General features: G+C 38.5%; 1 protein-coding gene across 2 annotated transcripts; it reads left to right on the top strand.

The window, feature by feature from the left end:
- The first annotated feature begins 549 nt into the window (after nucleotides 1–549).
- On the top strand, nucleotides 550–8,013 carry pcdh18a (protocadherin 18a). Of its 2 annotated transcripts, none has more exons than XM_039751683.1 (4): nucleotides 550–3,649; nucleotides 4,156–4,211; nucleotides 4,416–4,585; nucleotides 7,095–8,013. In XM_039751683.1, exons 1-4 carry the CDS (start codon nucleotides 1,154–1,156, stop codon nucleotides 7,754–7,756), a joined length of 3,384 nt encoding a protein of 1,127 aa, XP_039607617.1. In that variant the 5' UTR covers nucleotides 550–1,153; the 3' UTR covers nucleotides 7,757–8,013. The 2 variants fall into 2 exon arrangements, with proteins under 2 accessions (XP_039607617.1, XP_039607616.1); XM_039751682.1 differs by having other exon boundaries at nucleotides 552–3,649; nucleotides 4,123–4,211.
- The last annotated feature ends 17,442 nt before the right edge of the window (nucleotides 8,014–25,455 follow it).

Below are 25,455 nucleotides of genomic sequence, written 5' to 3' on the forward strand. Positions count from 1 at the left end.
CCTGCAACATTTAGACTGGGCTATAGAAAAATGAGTTACACGTTTTAAGTGGAGGTGAGGGAGACCACGTTTATCTATCTGTGTAACCCAATTCCTCTTTCTTCCATCACAGTGTCGCCAAATACACTGCAGTAAATAAAACCTGGACGGGACGCCATCTCGTATGTGTTGCCAGTTTAGTGCCACCAATTATTTCTTATCATCATTGCGACTCTTTAAGGTCACGGTACTCTACACATCATTTTGTAGTATCTGTGTTAAGTGTATACAATGAGCAGGGATAAATAGAAGAAAAATATTAAGAAACACATTTTAAAAATGCAAGATATAATAGAGAATAGGAAAGCACTTTCAGTGTCTGGTAAGTTGAATAGCAGTTTATTTCCATGAAGAGATCATGTCCGAAGCTGCATGTAAGCATCCGAGTTGTTTTGTGTGATGCCTTTTTACAGTATCAAGACCAATTAGAAGTGCGCCGCTTCTTGTGAAGACATCATTAAAGGACGGGGGTGAAGGATTTTAAAAATAAGTTTGTCTTGAGCAATTTGTCTTGTCCTTTGTTAAGGCACGCTCTGTGAAAGTGAATGCAGCAAGGCGTGGTTTTTCTGCTTTCACTCCCATTGTCAATGAATAGCTGCTCTATTTTGAGTGGTCACAGAGAGGCTAAGAGGGGGCAGCAGCAGATTTGGGAAGGCGTTTTGTCTGCTCTGGAGGGAAGCTACGGAGTTGTTTTTTAGACGGGGCGGGCGATCTGGGACAGTCAGTCAGTCTGCAGCCAGTCATTGCACAAAGCAGGAGTTTCCACAGCTGCGCCCTCAGCACGGTCTTTTCTTCTTGTTGGCGGACTTTTTTTTCCGAGGCTGCCGGATCAATACTTCTCTAACAAGTTAAGATGCTGTACAAGTATCACGAGACTGTTAGTTTGCCGAAGTTTTGATTTTATCGCACAGACGTCGGAACATCCATGGTTCGCTGGAAGTTTGTTTAAAAGCACTTTAAAGAAAAGAAAGAGGACTGTGAAACAACAGAGGATTAAATATGCGCAATTCTTAAGAACATTTTTTACTGGATTTTCTAAGAATTTCTTATTCTTTTCTGTAGAAACCCTTTTCGCAGCCAGATTCTTTTTTTAACTGCCTTTGCAAGCTTCAGGATGCGCACTATCATCAAGCCGATTGCTGCTTACACTTTGCTTTTTTTGAAAACCTCGATGCCTTTACTGCTGCTGCTGCTGCACGATGTATCCGGTAATACTGGTACTTTGAAATACAAAGTCTACGAAGAGCAAAGAGTGGGGACCGTGATTGCCAGGCTTAAAGAAGATACTGCTGCCGTGGTCTCCAAACTGCCTAACCCTTCTTCTGTGCGCTTTAGATCCATGCAGAGGAGTAGCACTCCTTTGCTTCTTGTCCGAGAGGAGGATGGGGAGATAAGCATCGGGGCAAAACTCGACCGGGAACAGCTGTGCCAGAAAAACCTCAATTGCTCGTTAGAGTTTGATGTAGTTACCCTGCCGACAGAGTACTTGCTGATATTTCATGTTGAAGTGGAAGTGTTGGATATTAATGACAATTCGCCGCAATTTTCCAGATCCGTTATTCCTATTGACATCTCGGAGAGTGCGGCCGTGGGAACAAGAATCCCCCTGGACAGCGCCTCTGACCCCGACGTTGCGGAAAACTCCCTGCATACTTATTCCTTGTCCAAAAACGACTATTTCACGATCGATGTGAGAACCAGGACTGATGGGGCCAAGTACGCCGAGTTAATTGTCGTCAGGGAACTAGACCGAGAAATTCAGTCTAGTTATGAACTTAAACTAATAGCTTCTGATACCGGTGTGCCACCTAGATCGGGCTCAACCCTGATTAAAATCAGCATTGCTGATTCAAATGATAATAGCCCGGTTTTTGAAAAACAGTCTTATGTTATACATCTGCCAGAAAACTCTCCCGTGGGGTCTTTGTTAATCGACCTAAATGCTACAGATCCAGATGAGGGCAGTAATGGGAAAGTAGTATATTCTTTCAGCAGCCACGTGTCTCCCAAAATTTTGGAGACTTTCAAAATCAACCCAGAAAATGGCCATCTTACTCTTCTCAAGCCAGTTGACTTTGAAGCTACCACATCTTATGAGATTGATGCGCAAGCTCAGGATCTGGGACCCAATTCCATTCCTGCACACTGTAAAATTATCATTAAAGTTGTGGATGTCAATGATAACAAACCTGAGATCAATATTAAGCTAATGAATCCAGAGGAGGAAGCCCATATTTCAGAAGCAACTGCAAAAGGTACTTTTGTAGCTCTTGTATCTGTAGAAGACAAAGACTCGGGCGTTAATGGAGAGATTGTGTGCAGGCTGCATGGCCATGGCCAGTTCAAACTTCAGAAACATTATGAAAACAACTACGTCATCTTAACAAATGGATCATTAGATAGAGAAAAGAGATCTGAATATAGTCTGACTGTTATTGCAGAGGACAAAGGGATCCCAAGCCTTTCTACAATTAAACACTTCACAGTTCAGGTCCTGGATGAAAATGACAATCCACCTCGTTTTCAGAAGAACAGGTATGAGATTTTCATGTCAGAAAACAACTCTCCTGGAGCCTATATAACATCAGTAATAGCCACTGACCCTGATCTTGGAGAAAATGGACAGGTTACCTACACCATCCTGGATAGCTTTATCTTAGGAAGCTCCATAACAACTTATGTGACTATTGATCCATCTAATGGAGCCATTTATGCCCTAAGAAGTTTTGATCATGAAGACATCAATCGAATTGCTTTTGTAGTTCAAGCAAGAGATGCAGGTCGAAACCCACTTAGCAGTAACATCACTGTGGTCCTTACCATAATTGATGAAAATGACAACCCACCAGCTATTATCTATCCAGTCATACACAACCATACAGCAGAAATTTCTATCCCTAAAGATGCTGAAGCTGGCTATCAAGTTGTTGCTATTACTGCCACCGACAGGGATTCTGGCATCAATTCTGAACTTTCTTGCTCTATTATACCAAGCAGTCAATGCAATTTTTTCACCATAGACCCAAAGAACTGCAAGATCTACACCAATGTTAGCATGGAAAATGTTTCCTTGCAAGAAATGGAAATTATAGTTCAGGTCCAAGATAAGGGAAGCCCACAGTTAAGTACAAGAGCAACCTTCAAATGCGTTTTATATGAAAACTTGGACATTCTTTTTCAGCCAACTCCAACAACCAGCAGCCAGCCTGCACTAGACGTCCCTATGATTATAATAATTTCACTAGCAGCCATATGTGGAGTCCTTCTAGTGATTATGGTGAGGTTTGCCACTAGATGCAACAGGGAGAAGAAAGACACTCGATCTTATAACTGCAGGGTGGCTGAGTCCACTTATCAAAACCATCCAAAAAAGCCTTCAAGGCAGATACACAAAGGGGACATCACTTTGGTGCCAACTGTAAATGGAACATTGCCTATCAGGTCTCATCATAGATCACCTTCTTCATCACCCACCTTGGAAAGAGGCCAGATGAGCAGCAGACAGAGTCACCACAGTCGCCAGTCACTAAACAGCCTGGTTACGATATCCTCCAATCATATACCTGAGACATTCCCCCTTGAACTTGCACACACCACTCCACAAGTGGAGGTAAGAAGCTGTATACACATGTAATATAATAATATTAAATGTATTATGTAAAATGGTCACAGTTTTATGTTTCTTGTTATGTATCATTTTTGTGTATGTGCTCTTGTAAATATGTAATTGTATGCATATATATATGTGTATATATATATATATGTGTGTGTGTATTTGTGCGTGTACATATATATAAATATATATGTGTGTGTGTATGTACGTGTAAATATATATTGTTCTTTGTGCGTGCGTATGTGCATGTATATGTGTATACACACACACACAAAGGCACTATGTGTGTGTATATGTGTGTGTTAACTTCACCTCATTTCATTTCATGTAGCAAAGCAATAGTTGTAGTTTATAGTTTTTGTTTTTTTAAGTTACTAGTTTTTTATGTTTGTAGCATTTTTAAGTTAGTAGCATTCATTTATTTATGTGTCTGTTTTTGTCTGTTCTTTGTTTTATTTATTTCGATATAGCAAGTCTCACAGCTTCTATCCATGCTTCATCAGGGCCAGTACCAGCCGAGGCCAAGTTTCCGTGGGAACAAATATTCACGAAGCTATAGGTAAGCAATATTTGCTCAAAATGTCTAATTTGCTTTTTAAAATTCAGATGAAGAATTTGTAGAATAAACTTGAATTGATATAATGACAACAGTCATCTCTTTTGAATTACATAACAAAAGATGTGATGTCAAGTAATGACTACAGATTATGTCTTTTGTTTATTTGAGATGAGTTTAATTTTTGTTATACTTGCTATTTTGTAGATATGCCTTGCAAGACATGGATAAATTCAGTCTCAAGGACAGTGGCCGTGGTGACAGTGAAGCTGGAGACAGCGATTACGATTTGGGTCGTGACTCTCCAATTGACAGACTTCTGGGTGAAGGCTTCAGTGACCTTTTCCTAACAGATGGTCACCACAGACTACAAACAGGTATTGTCTGAACTTCATTCATGCTGTTGTATGACCAAGTATTTATTCAGAGTGCACATAAGGACTGAAAGTTTCTAAATCACCCCCCAAAAGTTACATGAATGTCTAGTTAGTCATTTACCAAAAAAAAAAGATCAAATTGCCAAGCAGCTAATTTCAAAAACTTTCAGAGGCGCTTATCTGTCACAGATAAAAAGAAGGAAAAAGTCAGAATGATCAGTTTATGAGATTTAATGCCTGACATGTGTTAAGTTAATTATAACTGAAACCAGATATGATGTGGTTTCATATTCCTATCTCCACTTTGAAATCCAGTTTGCAAATTAGCTGCTTTAATCTCATTTGATTTGGGTTGTTCCAGTTGCACTCAAATTGGCATGAATATAATTTAAATGGTTTCTTACAGAACATTTGAGAATAGAAGTTTACAGGTGATTTTACTTTCTTGTCTAAAAAAAGGCTTTATTCATGCTACAGTTTAAATGTAAAATAACACACATAGCAGAAAAAAGTGTTTCATTCTATCTATCTATCTATCTATCTATCTATCTATCTATCTATCTATCTATCTATCTATCTATCTATCTATCTATCTATGACAATTTAGACTCAGCAGTCATCTTGAGAGCCACATCTTTGGGTTATTAAAAGAATAACTGAAGCCCCGCGCCAAGAGAAAAATCCATACAGGCACAGATAGAATGCACTGATTACACGTAGATAGTGTGCAAGCTGTGACACAAAGTATTGAGAGATCTGAAGACTCTGCATCCCCTTAAACATTCAATAGTGAAGGGCACACACTTTAGCACTGATATTTTCAAATACACTGTAGCTCTTTCCACATTAAACAACATTGCCAGCAGCACTTCATGAACAAAAGAAATATAATGAAAAAATATTTCCATTCGTCTTCTAAACCCACGTAACAAGAGGGTGTAGCTGGAGCCTATCCCAACAAGCATTGGACACAAGGCAGGAACAACACCTGGACAATGTACCGGCCCATTGCAGCCTAAAACGTGTATATTGTTTTTATTTAGGGCTAAGGTGTGGTCACTCAACTCAGTCTTTTTTTATTCAACAATGGGCACCATTAAAAATCCATCCATCCATTATGGCTATGGGGAGCTGGCACCACTCTTGGCAGCATTAGGAGCCATACAGAAGCCAACTCAAGGTGTCAATGAGAAGCTCTTTTAGTTAAATAGTAAATACCCACTCATGAAGAGCTTTTAATGCTTTATTTTAGATGTTTCAAGATGAGGCATTTATACTCACTAATTATGGTACTGGAGAGTGAAGACATGATCTATGACAATTAGGACATGCAAGTAAGAATTTCACTGTAGTCTGTACATATGACAATAACGAACCCTTTAAACTATACAGCAGACCCAATAACAAGAAGCACTCACTCACACATGTACTCGCAGTCACTCATATTGGATCAATTTGAAGTCACTTGGTAAACTTACATATAAGAGACTTTCCCATTGTCAGGGCCATCTTAATGTATGGTTACAATGGGCACAAACCAGGGACCCCAGGAATATAGGGGCTCACAATGTTTCTGATGCCTGTGTATGTTTCTGTTTTGCTATCAAAACAGGGAACCCAGCGCACTACTCCGATGCTGTTAAGACAGCCCTGCCATCGTTCTTCATCACAGTGGTCGAACAGCCCAGTACAAGACAGTTCTTGTCAGATTACCCAAGAAAATCTAAACCTTGCAATAAAATGATGCCATTGCGCCAAGAACTTAAAATATCCAGTCTCCTGGTCTGATAGGGAAGATATTTTAATACATGTTACCAAGTTGCAACATCAAAAATCGTTTTCCAAGCAATTAGCACTGTTGCAAGTTGAATGAAACTGTAGATTTTATGTAGCTGACATAAATGAAGTCGTCAAGGACATAGAGATTGTGTAATGATGACGTGTGAAAGTCTACCCTCACACAATAGTAACTTACAGTATATGTATACTGGAAGGTACCGAGGTTAGCTGTACCGCATCTTAAATTCAAGTACCTCGACTCTAATCCCATCCTCATTACTGCCTCTGTGAAGTCTTCTTGGTATCTGCATGAATTGTTTCTGTGGCCTTTAATTGTTTAGTACATTCCTGTTAGGTTGAGCAGTAACTCCAGGATCTGTAAATGTATGCTTTAAGAGAGTGGGATCCCAACTAAGGTTGTTTCTCATTCATACTCAGTGCTGCTAATTTAATATCTGGCTTGCCACAACTTTGTGGTGGGCTTATAAAATATATGAATGTATGGTGCTGGATACTTTCTATTAACACATACTTTAAAAATATATCAATTTGTACCTGAATTGTGCTACTATAAAGGCATTTATAATTAAAGGAAAGATAAGAAATACTTAAAAATGGTTTATGTTAAATGTGTAAAGGTTGAGAACCCTTTCAGAAGAAAATGAATGCTTACAAATGAGGTAAAAAAGACTCATGCTCACAAATTCTGTCTTTTTTTTTTCTTATACAGCAATGAAGTTATGCACAGATGAATGCAGACTTCTTGGGCATTCTGATCAGTGCTGGATGCCACCTTTGCCCTCTCCCGTTTCTTCTGATTACAGAAGCAATATGTTTATTCCTGGGGAAGACACTCCTCAGCCGCCTGTTGAGGATGACTGCCAGTCAGTAGACTCAAATGACCGAAAGAAAAGTTTTTCAACTTTTGGCAAAGACCCTAATGCTGCAAACGAAGAGAGTTCTGATCTATGCAGCACTTCTCTGCTTTCAGAAATGAATAGCGTCTTCCAGCGTTTGCTGCCTCCTTCACTGGACACTTTTATAGAGTGTAATGAAGTCGAAAGAGTGAGCTCTTTGGAGCGCAGAAAGGGACACTTGCCAGGGAAGTCTTTGGCGTATCCTCAGGGTGTGGCCGCCTGGGCAGCTAATACTCATTTTCAGAACCCTGGCAGCAGTATTGGGCCAACTCAAGTGAATCACATGAGTATGCAGCCCGGCTCCAAGTGGCTTCCAGCTATGGAAGAAATTCCAGAGAACTATGAGGAGGATGAATTTGACAATGTCCTCAACCAGTTCCACGTGAGCAGAAGTGACAGTAGGCATGAAATCATGGACGCAAGTGAGCTAGTCGCGGAAATTAATAAACTTTTACAAGACGTCCGGCAGAGCTAGGCGTAGTAACAGCTGAACACTGAATATTTTCCAGATTTATGGAAACCCCTTAGAAACAAAGAAAACTGCAGCAAACGTGCAGCTGCATTTATCTTGTACATGTGTCTGTGAATGATAATTTTTTGTGAATATGTTGTATTTTCTTGTTATGTACACAGTGTGCACAATGTGAGTGTTATTATCTTTGTATTTTAAAAATACATTTGTACTCCTATTTATATTATATAAATTTAATCAATAAAATCTATTTTTATATACATACTGCATGTTGTAATGTAAAGGATTAGAAGTATCCACAATTTGACAATGAGATGGCAAAAATAAAGTTGAGTACCTTTTTGGGAAAAGTTTTGTAGATTAATAGATTTGATCAACTGTAGTAGAAAAAACTAAAAACTAAGGCAGGTCTGTTTCTGACTGTAAAAGATACGCAAAACCAAAAAAACGTTTGTTCATGTGAAGTGAAACGCTGTATGACTATGCAATGAAAATTTAGAAATGCTTTCAAAACCCACAACTAAACGTGTGTTGGCTGCCACGTCTACTACACATATAAAAATGCTTGCAGTAAGACACATTTTGTTACATTAAAAAAAATGAAGTAAATCTTTATACCTTGCTTGCTTAAATTCAAAAGTTTTTTGTTAGAAGATTTATGAAAAGTATTAGGTAGTGTGATATATTTTATTTATTACTGGGTATTTTAAGTATTTATCAGAGTTGGATAGGGTTTGAGTCCAGGAAGGCTATAATTATGGTGTACTATAATGGAGAATGGTTACCCTAGCAACAAAGAGATACCAAATTGGAATAAAGCAGCAGTCTCCCTGAATCATCAGTACACAGGTAGTGCGCAGAAAGTATTTCAGCATTTCTTATTGCAGTTTTAATTTGTTTTTAAACTAAAGTAAGTGGATATGCTTCAATGTATTCAGTGATTTAAACACAAACAGATACATTAATTGAAATGTTTGCAAGTACAAATGTTAATCAAAATATACCTAAAAGAACCATTTCATACTGTGTCACAGTAAAACTATTACTAAATTTTTCAGTGTTTTTTTTTTTTATCTGTAGAACTAGTTAAGTCTGGAATGTACATGTTCATCTGTTGGGGTACAGAAATCATAACCACAGAGGGCAAAAATCAGAAAGGATGTGTACCATCTGTGTGTTATGCCTATGGGGTTGGCCTTATGTGAGCATCAATTTTTAATTCCTCCAAGCTAAAGACAACATGTTTTTGTGACCTCCGGTCATCTATAAGAAAATGAGAAGGGTCTGTGACCTAGAAACGCAATTATTTAAGATGGGAAAAACATACTTTTGCTTTATTTCGTGATATACCTTTGCCCAGATTGTAGCATAGCATTGATGCCTTGACAGATGGATATTTTTTGGCTTATGCAGGCTCTTTGGTAGACACGTTTTCAGCATTTATGTGAACTTGACTGATTGTAGACTAGTTGGTCATACCTTCCACTTTTGTTTTACAGAATTTAGTTAAAATGTGCACTGACATTAACCTTATATTCTGTAACTTGTTTTATGTAAGTCAGAGTCATGGGGTCCTGGAGCCTATGCCAAACTTAATCAAGCATAAGGAAGCAACCTGCACTGGATTATGTGCCAGTCTTTAGCAGAGCACTGAACATAGTAAATCAAAAATAATATCAATAATGTACAGTATAATATTATAACAAATGCTAGTAAGTTAAATGGAGACCCTAAATTGTAAATGCCAGTGGGTTCATAAGTGTACTCTTCATGGTTCCAGCTTCTTCTCTTAGTTCAGATTGTGCCTTGCACTTGCGTGATACCCTCTAGCACTCCGTGACCTTGTGCTGTGTAAGTACTATGAAGGACAGACAGGCATGATGACTGGGATGGATACTGAGTTCTTGCCCGGCCAGGATGCCACAATAGAAGGACTGCAGGAGTGGAGACACAACCCAGCTGGAACGCCCTGTAATATTTGTCTCAACTGTGATTGAACTATAATGAATTGACTGAGTGAATGTGCATATCAGGAGCAGTTCATACCCCCACACTGACGGTGACAGTGTTTCACAAGGTTGGTCCCAATCAGGACACCAGTAGGGTTGCATGGGAATTGGAGTGTAAAAGTACAACCCTGTTGGGGTTTTTGGGTGCCACCAGAGGTCACTGCAAAAGAAAGACAATACTGGTTTCCACGTGACCCAGAAGGGCTGCCGACATGCAGTGCTGTGACAACGGAAGCATTCCTGGGTCTTAGTGGAAAAAGAGCCCACCACTTTATATGGAGGAAAGAAGGAGAGAAGAAATCAATCACATTTGTATTCTGGTATTGATCACTTGGCTGCTGATTACTGGAATGAGTTGGAAGTGGAATTGCATTGGGCATTACTGTGTCTGTAATTTGGGGTCAGTTGCACCCCCTTCTGGTTACAGCTGGAAACTTCTGGATTAAAATTTGATAGAGAAATGGAATAACCCATAAATCTATGAATGCATAGTGATTACACAGCACAGCATTCTCAAACTTGCTTAAACCAGTGCATAGTTTTAGCAGGCTGTATGGTTCTCTTGATGGAAGGAAAAGCAGAAAAAAACAGAGAGTTGTCTTATGATGCTGGCCTGCAAAATGTCCATCACTCTATGAGTGGTGGGGCAGAAATCAGAATAGGCACTGCATTGGAAACTGTGGGGGTGACATGGGACTTAAACACTAGGTCAGTAGGAATGCACTGGAATGGTTGTGGAAACTTACTGTAGTGTGCTCTGGATCCTTAAACACCAGAGCAACATTAGGTATTGGAGTCTATCCTAACAAAAGTTGGCACTGAACAGAAAACACCCTGAGAGAGTGCAAGTCTATTACAGGCCCACCACACACAAGCACTCAGAGTCACACAGAGCCATTTAAGAATCACCAATCAAACTGGAGCACACATCTTTGAGGGTGTGAGAGGAAAACTGTGCAGACACAAGACAGAAAACTCCTGGGAATGCTGGATTTACGAAGCAGCGGTTAAGCTACTATGACATCCTTGTATAGCAGCAGAGAAGTGACTTACAGTAGAAAAGTGTAAAGAGCAATAGTCTCTCTATCCATGCATTGTCAAACCCTTTTAATTCAATATAGGGTGAAGACTATCCTGGCAGCCTAGGGCACATAGCCTGAAGCAACCATAGATGGGCCACCAGCCCATTGCAGGGGATACACATGCACAAAACCCATATTTCAACCATATGGGGCTAACTTCAAGACGCCATTTAATTTAACATGTACATTTTTAGGTTGTGGAAAGGGCATCCAGAGAAAACCCCATGGAGACACAGGAAGAATGTGCAAATCCCACACAGACAGTGACTAGGCCTCAATTACACATGGACTGTAAAGCTGTGAGACAGCAGCATTGACCACTGCACCACTGTGCCACCATGACAGCAATAGTTAAAACAATATATCACTCTTTGTTGCCTACTCTTTAAATTACTGCAAAGGTGAAGGTGATTCAGGCAAAGTACCTGGTTATTCACTTCACAGTTTGCACTCATAAAAAATTACTTTGAATGTCTTAAGAAGATTTTTTGTTCCCATAATTATTTTTAAAAATAAGTCACCCTCGAAAACAATCATTAACAAGCTGACTTTTTCTAACTGAATTAAAATGAACCGAGTAGCTAGAACACAAAGAGTTCTTTAATGTGATTCCTATCCGGCCCTTTCTTTTTATTACCCTTAGAATAAATATTTCCATATGTTTCATTTCTGCCTCACAAACAGCCATTGTACTCCTGCTTAGAAACTAAATGGGAGTGGAGCTGAAAAAACCTTATTAATTTCTGACTTTGATTGTAAAATCTTCACAACACAGTGTGCCCCCTACTGTATTTACTGCCTCATTACATTATTTAAGGATTCAAAGAACAGAGTGCATTTCTATTCTTTTTATTATACCTTCCTCACTTCTATTAAACCACCCTTTTCAGCACAGGGTTGCAGTAATACACAGTTGATATAAAAGAGATAAGGCCTTATTCTAAGTCAAAAGAAGGCAGTGATTGAGATGGTGAAATATTATATTTCTAACATTTCTTTTTATTGTGAATTGACCTTCACCTACTTTATTAATTTTCAGATATGCACAGCCTCAAAATTTTATGTTCACGTTTTTTATTTTTAATTTAATCCTGGTTACTTCAGTATTTTCTCACATCCTAAAGACCTGTCTTTGAACTGTGGGAGAAACCAGAGTAATATTTGGAACCTTACGGGGTAATCAATCTGTCACTAGGTTAGTTGTGGTTTAAACCTGTCATTCAAGAAAGAATACTAGGGGCATTGCAAATGTAGTTGCTGTATCTCTGCTTTGCCAATATGTGTTTTTGGTTTTCATGCTAATGATACCCGCAGTGTTTATGACAGATCAGTTAATTTGACCATGCACACATTTGCCACACTTCATTTGAGATATCCTGCCTTAAATATCAAATGGACCAGTTAACTATAAAGACAAAAATGCCTCAATTGACAGACCTCATAAACTACAAAAATGTTATGATCATGTTAAAAAGCCATATTTACCAATAACAACTGAAAGGTACCCTAAATCATTACCCTTTATTACAAGAAAGGCTACCTTCACTGTCTTTTTTAAATGATCTTGTACTATTATACACAATTTGCCCAGTTCATAAAAATACTAATCAAATGTGTTGAACATATAGTAATGTCTTGACCGAACTGTATTATGCCTATGAAAACTTCTGACAGGGCAAGAGGTGGCTGCATGGGGCCACATGGCATGCAAATATCAGCTGCTAAAAAGTTCAGGGAGTGGTAGCCCATGGATGGACCTGTTTGAAAGGATGGAAAGAGTAAAGTGTAAGAGAATGGTGTGGAAGGTAGCTAGAGAAAGGAAAAGAAGTAGGAGGCACCATTTTACCAACAGAGTGGAGTAAATTGTCGCCCACTGTCGTGGACACTGAGGGTGTAGAAATGCACATGACAGTCGAATGATCAGGGGGTGCAACACTAGAAAGGTTAGGAAGCTAGTTGTGGTGTGCTCTGTGGCCTTAACCACTGGTAGAAAATAAAGGAGTTTCATAATCTAGGTCTCTAAGTCATGAAGCTAAATCAGTGGGCAGGTTCTAAGGCCATTATACAGAAGGTGGTAGCTACTTGCAAAAAGTTTGGAATTGTCATTTAGTTATTATTTTATAATAAATGGGCCAGAGACTTAATTGCACAAAACTTTCAACTACCTGTGTCCTTGATCCTTTGCCCAATCTAACGGCTTCTTACATCTCTTTATATATAAAATCCAATGTTCGTCTGTCTGTCTGTCCGTCCGTCCGCCCATCTGTCCACTTTCACAAGACAACTACTTAATGGATTTAGATTAGGTTTTTTTCTATAATTTACTTGAACATTCCAGTTGATTTTGTGACCTCTCTCAGTTCACTTGCGGTACTGATTTATTTGCATGAATCCAAGAGAAACAAAGCAGACCAAGGGGTGGTTTTAGTGCAGGGCTCTCCTCACTCACTCGCTAGACTCAGGCCATGTACTTTACATCCACTTAACTAGTGAACGAGAGAACTATACTTAACGGATTTAGATCTGGCTTTTTTCGATAATTTGCTTGAACATTCTGGTTGATTTTGCGACTATTGCAGTAGGTGTTATTTGTGCTAAGAATCATAGTTCACTTGCAGGAGCGATATATTTGAGCTAATCTGAGACAGAGGCTGCGGGCCGAGGGGAGGGGGAATCATAATGTCAGGAGTAGAGAACCGGTGGGGACCTCCTCGTTGTCCTCTTTCACTACTACACATTCAAAGCCGCAGGGAATGGCTAGTTATTTATAAAATACACAAAGTTGCTAGTTTATTAGATGCATGGACTCACTCACCTTCACATAAACTCTGCAATCCGACATTTCACACATCATCTAGTGGCAGTGTGGGGTATAAATCAGGCAGACCAATATTTGTTAGTGTTCAATTGAAGTTTGAAATAGAGAAAACCAGTGACCTTAGTCACTTTAAACAAGCATGATAAGTGGTGCTAGGCATATCAGTTCCAGAATCTCTCAAATGACTGTTGTCAAGGGCTTCCCATATTCATCTATTTCAAAGCCTTACCAAGAATGATGTGAAAAGCAAAAAACTTTAGTGACAGGAAATCCCAGGGAAGAAAATATCTTGTGGATCAGAGGAGAATAGCAAAAATCATGGACAGGTCACAACCTGGCAAATCATATGTGAATTAAACACTGGAGTGCAGAATGTTATGTTATTGGACTTTTTCTTGAATGAGCTACAACATTCGAAGACCATGATGAAGGGTGATATTTTGAAGTCAGGGAAAGTGTTTCTTTAGTGGCCACAAAAGCAACAAACTAGACCTCTGAGGATTGGATAAAGATCCTTTCAGGACATGTTGAGGGAAAAATGAGAATTTGGTGCAAGCAATACAAGCCCATGGAGCCATCCTGTTTGGTGTCAACAGTACAGGCTGGTGGTGATATGGTGATGGTGTGGGAAATGCTTTCCTGGTTCACATTAAGACCTCCAATTCAACACTTATCTGAACATCACTGCTGACCAAGTTCATTCTTCATTACTATTGTTTATCTACACTAGGGCACATCCAGGACAATAATGCACTATGTTACAAGGCATGTATCATTACTGAATGTCTCCCAGAACATGAGAGCAAATCTTCATTGTTCTAGGAGAGTGTACTGTCCCTGGAACACATCCCTACTGAACAGATTCGAGAAAGAACTGTTTGCCTTTAGACTATGTAGCCATTAAATCATTTCTACATGGTACAAACTCCCTAATCATTGCACAGGCATCTTGTAAAATCCACGCCCAGGTGAACTCATGGTGTTCTGATGGCCAAATGAGGTGCAAAAATGTAACTAGTACCCCTTGAAACTGACAACTGAGTTTATTTCTTTTGTTACATATACAGGCCTAAACACTGCAAGGTTTCTAACTCGAAGCAGTAAATTCATAGCATTGTTGCAAATGTGGTTACATGATGATCTTGTTGGTTATTAAAAGTAATAATTACACCATAATATTATTTGTTAATTAAAACTGAGTGAATCACTCAAGGTTAAAACAAGACTCAAAGGTAAAGGACAAAACCAACACGCTTGCTGTTGAAGGGACTGTGCCTTAGCCTTTACACAACCTTCCCTGGCAGACATGTGTTGTAGTTAACAGAGAAACAGTTTGACTGAGTAAATAAATTTAACTTCTGCCAGCAGTGCAAAATTAATGCAGAAAGTGACTGACTTAAGTGAAACATGGCCTAAACTCATGGATGTTTAACAACACACAATGGACCTATCAAATTTGCTCTGCAAAAAAATAAAAGAAAGTAATCTGATTGTTGTATAGTAACTCAAGATTGTCTCCTTAATTTAAAAATTATATTTTGATCATTTTTAATGCTTTTGAACCAGACTAATTTATTATTTTTTCTTATTGTCGTTATTTACAGTATATTATAGTGTAGGTGTATAAGGAAATTTCTGTTCACTAATGCACATAGAATTTAATTCCATATCAGTACTGCACAGAACACACTGCTAAAACAGAAAGATAAAATACTCTACTTTTATGTATCTGATCATTAAAATATAACATATTATTAATGACACTTGATGGCACAATGATAGTTGCAGAAAGCCTTATTAGAATATTTCCTGTTGAGTACCTGTTTAATAAGACAGAATATGTTCATGGTTAAACAGTATATTATTGTTTTACATTTCTCATCGGGAAATAAGTGCGCTAAAATGTATATTATTCAAATGAGTCCAGTGCAGAAAAATATTAAATTGCATTTTAAACCTTCTGTACCTGTTTCTTACAAACAAAACTGGATATATTTGCTTCACTCTAGAGCATTCGAAAATTTTTATTGTCTAAAATCAACTGAGCAGTTTTTGAAATGGTTAATGTTGGATTGTGGTGTGGAGACCTCTAGGGACCAGAGTGTTGAACTGCATTTAAAAAAGAAGCATTCTGAACCACTAATTCTGTTCAGTAGGAGTCTGGTTTTAAAATACATAAGTTAATAATAATTGGAAATGTGCGCATATAAAGAATTATTATAGTTTTCTTTTTTATTTCACACACCTTTCTTTATGCACATATTTTTAATTATGTACAATCTCTCCCTCAATTGGTAAAATTAAAATAAATGAATTACACTAATACTTTTGCCAATACAATAATTTACCTTATTAATCAAATCATCATAATTTTTATTTTGTAATATGTTAAACAATTATCCTTCACAAAGCAAAAGTGCAGTAAAATCTTGATAAAATTACACAGAGAGATTGGCACTGTGGTGCGATGGCTAATAGTGCAGCCTCCTGGGCAAAGCATCCTACGCATTTCCTTGTGTGGGATTTTCTCCAGATACGCTGATTTTTCACTTACGTCCCCAAAAATGTGCTTGTCAGGTCAACTGTTTAAACAATTTGATCTCCACTATACATTTATAGCATTAATTAACTTTAAGAATGCTATTTAATCTGTTCAATCTATTTAAGGATAGAGAGGGGCCTCCGTCTATCCCAGCAACATGGGGCAGAAGAGGGCCAATATGTTGCAGGATCGACGCCCACTCAAACATTAGGGGGCCAATTTAATATCATCAATCAACCTGCCATTGTAGGAGGAAGCCTGACTACTGAAACAGTAATGCTGAAATGGATTAAGACAGGGAGAGAATGTTAGATTAGACAAGGAAACGGTTTGAGTCTATATGTGAAAGAAAGTCACAGTAAATAACCACTGCCTGCATTACATCTTAGCCATATGCTTGGGACAGTATACAGCATATTTTGACTTGAATAATTTTATTGAGTTAGATAGATAACTTAGAGTTTGATGACTAAAGCTGATGTCACATTATACGGTTTCTAATCTGAGGGGGTGTGCGCCTTACCGACTATGGTTGCTAATCTCATCGCTTTACAGGACTGAAAATCGTCGCTCATGTCAAATTTAGCAACTGCATGAGCTGATCCTGTACTAAGTGTTAACAGGTATGGTAAGTTCCTTTTTTCTTTTTTTCATTCTGTTTTGGTACAACAAACACACAACACCAGACAGATGAGCTTCTCTTATGTTTGTGAGGTCCAAAGCACCCTTGTTACTTATTCCTCATCACAGCATTATATGCATTGTACAGTACTTCTGCATGAGCATTCATTGGTTGTTAGCTCTCATGCACACAAGGCCTAATCTACAGCTAAAAACAAAATAAAACCTTTAAGCACTTGAGGCACAGTTGGTGCAATGTTTCATAGAGCCAATAGGAGGCAGTGTAGTTTAGCGATCAAAATTTCTTTCAAGGCATCTCCCACACCACAGAATGAAGACTATTTGCACTTCTTTGTATTCCTGTCTATTTACACAAATGTGTGTGAACTCATTATGTCATTAGTCATTTGTAAAGTTGTATTTGAATTTTACCTGAAATTTTGCCACAGTGCATGGTACCTGAACTAAATGTAGACCACTATACAAAAATAAATTGAACTTAATTTTTTTAGAACATTAAAACAATCTAGATGAGAACAGGCCATTCAGCCCAACAATGCTCACCAGTCCTAACAACTTTACTCTTTTAAAATAACATCAAGTCTAGTTTTAAAAGTCCCTAAACTCCTGCTGTCTATCATACTAGTTAGTAGTTTATTCCATGTGTCTGTGGTTCTCTATGTAAAGTAAAACTTCCTAATGTTAGTGTGAAATTTGTCCTTGACAAGGAGGTTTGAATTGTTTCTCTGTGTTTTTGATAAACTCATTTTAAAGTAACAGTCTCGATCCACTGTGCTTATTTCCTTCATATTTTTCAACATTTCACTCATGTCTCCTCTTAATGTTCTTTTGTGTAAGCTGAAAAGGCTCAGGTCTTTTAATCTTTCCTCATAATTCATCTCCTGTAGCCCTACAATCAGCCTTGTCACTCTTCTCTGGACTTTTCCATCGCTGCTATGTGTAGCCTGAACACAAAATCTGCACACTGTACTCCAGATGTGGCCTCACCAGTGTGTTATAAAATTTGAGCATAGCCTCCATGTGCTTGTACTCTACACATTGTGTTATATAATCTAATATTCTGTTAGCCTTCTTAATGGCTTCTAAATACCATCTTGCACTTGACAGTGTCAAGTCCACTATGACTCCTAAATCCTTCTCATAAGGTGAACTCTCAATTTTCAGACCTCCATTTGTGAATTCAAACCCAATATTTTTACTTCCTAAATGTAACACTTTACATTTGCTTACATTAAATATAATCTGCCACAAATCTGCCCAGGCCTGTATGCTGTCTATGTCCCTCTGCCATGATTCAACAGATTCTAGATTATCTACCAATCTATGTATCTTGGTATCATCTGCAGACTTAACCAACTTGTTATTCATACTCCTATCCAATCAATTTAATAAAATCTTCTTGCTGTAGGAGGAAAGTGTAAGGGAGAAAGAGGAGACTTGACATGTAATAAAGATTAAGAAGTCCTATTTATTTTTGCCTTAAATATAGTGGACAACCCATTATTATTTTTGGATATGTTTCACTTTGTTCATGCTGTCCATTGATTTCTGAATATTGTAAACTGACTTTGGTCTTTGGAGCCTATACATGGCAGCTTAAGAGGATGTAATGTTGGCTCTTCTCTCTTCATCTGGGGCAGGAGTTGAATTATGGCTTGTTAAGTTTGATTTGATTGTACGGAATGTTGTTTTCTAAAAACAAAATCAATAAAATTAAAAAAGAGGATGTAATGTAATGACAACTTCACTATTGCAAATACTAGACAGTACAGTAGCACAACTTTTCATAGCTAAGTGAGCTGGCTTCTGGATGGAAGGGCTCCAAAGTTTCAATGAATTGCTTAAAGAACTGCTAGTACATCCCTTTTCACCAATTGCTGAATTGTGTGTTTTACAGCAGTCACAAAGGGATATTGTTCCAAAAACCTCTCACCTGTTAACCTGCAGGAGTCAGTATTAACATACAGCTCTGAAATAAAAATCTACTGTTGTTATAAATATAGCATATTTTCTCTTCAGGAAGCATACTGACACTGTAACAGAAATAACCAACTAGAATCCTGCCAGCTTCGCCTGATTAGGTTTGCTGCTGCTAAAAAAGAGTGGTGCTTCTTATCATATGTAAGGCAACTTTCATGTATATTCCCACCCAATACCCCATTTTGCTGTATTATAATATGTACTGCTCGAAAAATTAAAAGAATACTTTTTAATCAGAGTACAGCTTCAAGACAATGAAACTTCTGGGATGTTGATCTGATCAGTTAAGTAGCAGAGGGGGTTGTTAATCAGTTTCAGTTGTTTTGGTGTTAATGAAATTAGCAACAGGTGTACTAGAAGGGCAACAATGAGAAAAACCCCAAAACAGGTATGGTTAACAGGTGGAGGCCACTGGCATTTTTCTCTCCTCATCTTTTCTGACTGTTTTTTCACTAGTTTTGCATGTGTCTACAGTCAGTGTCACTACTGGTAGCATGAGGCGATACCTGGACCCTACAGAGGTTGCACAGGTAGTCCAACTTCTCTAGGATGGCACATCAATACGTGCCATTGTCAGAAGGTTTGCTGTGTTTCCCAGCACAGTCTCATGTGCATGGAGGAGATTCCAGGAGACAGGAAGTTACTCTAGGAGAACTGGACTGTGCCATCAAAGGTCCTTAACCCATTCAGCAGGACTGCTATCTGCACCTTTGGGCAAGGAGGAACAGGATGAGCATTGCCAGATCCCTACAAAATGGCCTCCAGCAGGCCACTGGTGTGAATGTCTCTGACCAAACAATCAAAAATAGACTTCATGAGGGTGGCCTGAGGGCCTGACGTCCTCTAGTGAGCCCTGTGCTCACTACCCAGCACTGTAGAGTTTGATTGGCATTTGACATAGAATATCAGAAATGGCTGGTCTACTACTTGTTCCCTGTGTTTTTCACAGATGAGAGCAGGTTCACCCTGAGCACATGTGACAGACGTGAAAGGTTCTGGAGAAGTAGTGCAGAACTTTATGCTGCCTGTAGCATCATTCAGCATGACCAGTTTAGTGGTGGGTCAGTGATGGTCTGGGGAGGCACGTCCATGGAGAGACGCACAGACTTCTACAGGCTAGACAACGGCACCTTGACTACCATTAGGTATTGGGATGAAATCCTTGGCCCCATTCTCAAGCCCTATGCTGGTGCAGTGGGTTATGAGTTCGTCCTGATGCACAACAATGCCTGGCGTTATGTGACGAGTATGCAGGCAGTTCCTGGAGGATGAAGGAATTGATACCACTGACTGGCCCCTACACTCGCCTGACCTAAATCCAATAGAACACCTCTGGGACATTATGTTTTGCTCCATCCGATGCCGCAGGTTGCACTTCAGACTCTTCAGGAGCTCAGTGATGCTCTGGTTCAGATCTGGGAGGTGATCCCTAGGACACCATCCGTCGTTTCATTAGGAGCATGTGTCAACATTGCCAGACATGCATACATGCATGTGGGGGCCATACAAACTACTGAGTACGATTTGGAGTTGCTGCAATGAAATTTTGGCAAAATGGACTATCCTGCTGCATCATTCTTTCACTTTGATTTTCGGGGTGTCTTTGAATTCAGCCCATTGTTGGTTGATAATTGTCATTTCCATCAAACAATGTGGCATCCTTTCATTCCTAACACATTACCCAGTCCATATCAGTATAGATATTCAGCATGATTTTTTTACCATTGAGATCTGATATGATTTCAAAGTGTTCCTTTAATTTTTTTGAGCAGTTTATTTTTGTGGTCTATGCAAACATATATTGTTTTTTTCATGTAGTTTCTAAGATAAAATATAAAGTTGCTTTCAAAGATCTAGTTTCAGTGCCTTGAATTTTTATAAGTAATGACAAAATAAATGGCAACCATTCATAGTTCTTGTTAGGAGAAACAAAAACAAATCTGTAAAGGCTAATATCAATTGCATATGGGAATTTTTTAATGCATGGGATAAAAAAACAGCAGCCATGAAGTGACCTCAAGTCCAGCCCTTGAGTCCCTTGCAGTAATAAATTTTATTACAGATACAGTAGCTCACATCTGGTCAATTTCTTCAATGTTTTGTTTATGCATTCCATAATAAATGACAATAGACATAACGTGGGTATGTATGTGAAAAATCTTCAGGTATCTGACTGAAAAGACAGATCTATCACATCAAATCTCAGATATTTGAAGAAGTCAGGTGTAGAGTCCCTATGTAAATTGCAAGTGGCTGTGTACCTTGCTGCACAGTGAAGCTGGAAAATGTTAAGATGAATGAGGCAGAGGTGTAGCTTTTATTTTGACAGCATGTCAATAAAAGAAACATAAAGAGCATTTTGTCAGATCAGAACTGAAGACAGAGGAATTGAGCAGAAATGCTGCAGGAGTCAAAGTTAACCTAGTAATAGAATTCCTCTGTAATAATGAAAGATTCCTCAATGTTATGTGCTGTAGGTTATTTTTGATAAACTGTACACATGCAGTGATTAAAAAAGCATTGACTCCCTTGGAAGTTTTCACATTTTATCATTATACAAAATGGATTTAATTTGGCCTTTTTGACTCTGATCAACAAAAAAAGACTCTTTATTGTTAAAGTGAAAACATGTCTCTGCAATTTGGTATAAACTAATTACAAATAAAAATAAATAACTGATTGCATAAATATTTACCCCCTTTAATATGACACCCCTAAATCATGACTGGAGCAGCCAATTTGTTTTAAAAGTGACAGAATTAGCTTAATGGAGATTACCTGTATGTAGTCGAAAACGTTGAATTGATTGTAGTTTTAATGCATCTTATTTGTAAGAGTAAACTTCTGGAGAATCAGTATGGTGGCCTTATTTACACAATTAAAACAAAAGATCACTCCAAGCAACTATCTGCAAAGGCAATTGAAAAGCAACAAGTCAGTGGATGAAGACAAGCAAACATCCAAGCCACTGAATAACCCTTGAAGTCCAGTTAAACCAGTCATTAAGAAATGAAGAGTAAGGCACAGCTGTAAATCTCTCTAGGGCAGGCCATCCACAAAAGCTGAGTTTTTAATGCAGGAAGAAGACTAATGTAGGGAGGCTACAAGAGACCAATGATAACTCTAAAGGAGTTGTAAGCTATAGCGATAGAGAATGAAGAGACTGTGCCACAAGAACTTTTGCCGGGTGCTTTACCAGTTGTTGAATTTTGGGAGAGTGACAAAGAGAAAGCCAAGTTTAGAAAAATGCACATGACATCTCAGGGCTTGCTAAAAGGCATGTGGAAGTCTCTGAAGTCAGGTGTAAGAAAGAGACCGAAATTAAGCTTTTTAGCCATCAGACTAAACACTGTGTTTGAACACTGCATATTATCAAAAATGCATAGTTCCTACCATGAATCATGGCAATGGCAGCATGGTGATGCTTCTCTGCAGTGGGCCCTGGAAGGCGTATAAGGGTAGAGAGTAAAATAAAATATAGCAAAATACAGGGAAATCCTGGAGGAAAACCTGATGTAGACTGCAAAAAAAAAAAAAACCTACACCTTGAGGGAGGATTTGTTTTCCAGCAAGATAACAACCCCAAGCATTAGCCAAAGTTACACAAGAATGGCTTAAAAAGAACAATGTTACTGTCCTGGAGTGTCAGGGTCATTGTCAAGATTTCAGGCTTTTTGAGAATTTGTGGCTTGACTTGAGAAAGGGCTGTTTACTTATAATCCCCATGAAATGTGACAGGGCCGGAGCAGTTTTTCAATGAAGAATGAGGAAAAATTGCATTGTCCAAATATGCAAAGCTGATGGAGAACTGTCCACACTGACTTGAAGCTGCCAAAGTTACATCTACTAAATGCTGACTTGAAGAACGTCAATACTTATGTGATCAGTTGCTTTGTGTTTCATATTTGCAATTGATTTCACTTTGACTTTAAACAGTATTTTTCTGTTGATCAGTGTCAAAAATGGCTAATTAAATTCACTGATTCAATGTTGTATAACAATAAAGTTTGAAAACTTCTGAGGTGTAAATTACTTTTATAGGCACTGTAGTATATATGATTTGTCTTGTCTGATTTTTAATAATCTGCCAATTTAAATTTCTAAATAGGGATTATGGAGACTACAATTAAAAGAACACAGGAAAGGGTTTCAGCTAGTAGCAGGATATGAGCCTTACAGCTATGTTTTCTAGAAGTCACGAACCCGGGACAAAGACTGTGACAATGATTTGATTCCATTCACTGGCACTGACCTACTGTAAATAGTTCCCAGAATCCATCACTCTCTGGCACCTCCACTCCAGTCCAGGGGCCTCATGTATAACGCCATGCGTAGAACTCACACTATAACATGGCATAAGCACAAAAGCGGGAATGTGCATACACACAGAAAAATCTAGATGCACAAATCTGTACGTTCGCCAACTTCCACATTCTTGCGCTACATAAATCCCAATCAGCGTGAAAAGTAATGCACATGCACGTGCCTGCTGCCCCACCCCAACTCCTCCCAGAAGTACACCTCTTTGAATATGCAAATCAATATAAATAGCCCTTATGCTCAGTGTTCTGTGAAAAGGTAATGGCAAAAGCACATGGGGAAATAGAAGAAGTTCAGCGAATTCCAAGTGGAGGCAAGGAAAAACATACTATTTGTTGGTTTAAACAATGGTAAAAACAACAATAGGAAGTTGATCGAGTGACATAGCATGTCAGAGAAACTCGAAAGCTCAAGTTCACAAAGTCGCACAGTGCCCGAAATAAAAAAGAAGTTGTCAGATATCAAAGTCACCGTGAAAAGGCGAGTCGTAGCCCACCGTCTGAGTGTCATATGAAAGCTTATTAGGGTACAGAGAAAAAAAAGGCACACAGTAGGAAAAAAGCACGAAATGTCAACTTTAATTTCGAAATTTCCACTTTAATCACGTAATTTATTTTGTCATTAAAGTAGAACATCATAAACTTCATCTTAAAATTGTTTAATTTACTAGTTTCTCAAATCCCATCGTACCTAAAGTAGCACCTTTAATGCTTTGTTTTATATTTGATCTTCTATGTGCTCTTTGTGTGTGAATCACTACGTGCTTCCGGGCTTTCTCTTCCTCCGACAGGACACAGAATCCATTACATTCATAATATTACAGCTCTCTTAATAACTAAAACACTGAGATGTATACGTGATATCATTTTCATGATGATAGGAGTTAAAGCATGTTATTAAACATGGGAACATGGTGGTGCAGTGATTGTTCATGTCTCATGCAAGATGCTTGCTGCGCCATGCGCAACCTTCGATGAAATACTTTATTGCAGCAGTACTGTCTCTTTCAAAGGTACTAACCTCAAATTCCTGTCCTTACTTTTCTTTCTCCAAATACCCAATTGCCATACAATCAGCTCTATAATAGACGTTAAGCCATCTGTAAGCTTAGAATGCCGATTCTTCAAAACTTTTAAGGAACATTGAAATATCTTCATAGTACAAGTTATATTATTTTATCCATCTATTGATTCAGTGTTGCGCCAACCCCAGCAAATATACAGCGTGAGGCAGGAACAATCCGTGAACGGAGCGCCAGCGGCTTGCTAGCACTGCAGCACTGTGTCCTCACATGTTTAATTATTAACAATATAGATTATATTGGTTAAAGTTTTATCTGTATAATATAATAAACATATTTTGTTGCATTTCATCTTAAAAATAATATCGTCATCATATGTAAATACGCGCTTTATAAAGTGGCTCAGGTTGTGCAATATTATAACTGTATCGCAAGTTTACAGTGAGGTGATTGTACTTATAAGTACAAACAGTTCTACAAGGAGCACTTGATGGACTTATTGAGTGTGTTTATAGTTCTTGGGATGAAGCTGTTTCTGATCTGCGAGGAAAGGCTCTGAAGCATTTGCCGTATGAGTGCAGTTCAATAGACAGCATGGCTGAGGCAGCATGTGCTTGATGCTGTATACCGATAATTCTCTTTCCGATCAGCTGCTGTACAGCTGTGATTCACACTCAGATACAGTGATATAAATACTCCGAAAGCGTGCAGTGAGAGTAATATGGAAAAAGATGGTCAACTGTGACAATCCCTAATGGGAGCAGCTGAAAGAAGAAGAAGGTGCAGTGAGAGTAACAACTCTAAAGCAGCTGTTGTATTTACAAGAGTTTAACCATTCTGTGGACCATTATATTGTTACAGGTTAATTACAATCAGATGCATTAAACTAATAAACAATATGCTGTTAATTTCAGTGTATTTATAAAGCCGCGTCAGGGATGTGGATCTGAAAAAGAAAGGGTAACCACACAGGAACAGTAGCACTGCTTTGACGGTGGGTGCCTCCAGTCTGCAAAACCGAGTGCAGAACTTCCGTACAACAGGGTATGAGCTACCGTGGAAATGTGCATGGCTTTGCGCCAAGTGTAGGTTTTATACATCGTGATTTGAACATGGAAACGTTCTTATGCAACATTTTTGTGCATATGCACCATTTATACATGAGGCCCCAGGTCTCAACACACAGAAGTGACATATATCAGTGTATTGCCCAGAAAGTGTTGCAATACAATTGTTTTATTAGTAATTTATTATAGAATTGTTTGAACATACTCAAAAAATAGCTAAA

Source organism: Polypterus senegalus, chromosome 4 (genome assembly GCF_016835505.1).
Source record: "Polypterus senegalus isolate Bchr_013 chromosome 4, ASM1683550v1, whole genome shotgun sequence".
Taxonomy (NCBI): domain Eukaryota; kingdom Metazoa; phylum Chordata; class Cladistia; order Polypteriformes; family Polypteridae; genus Polypterus; species Polypterus senegalus.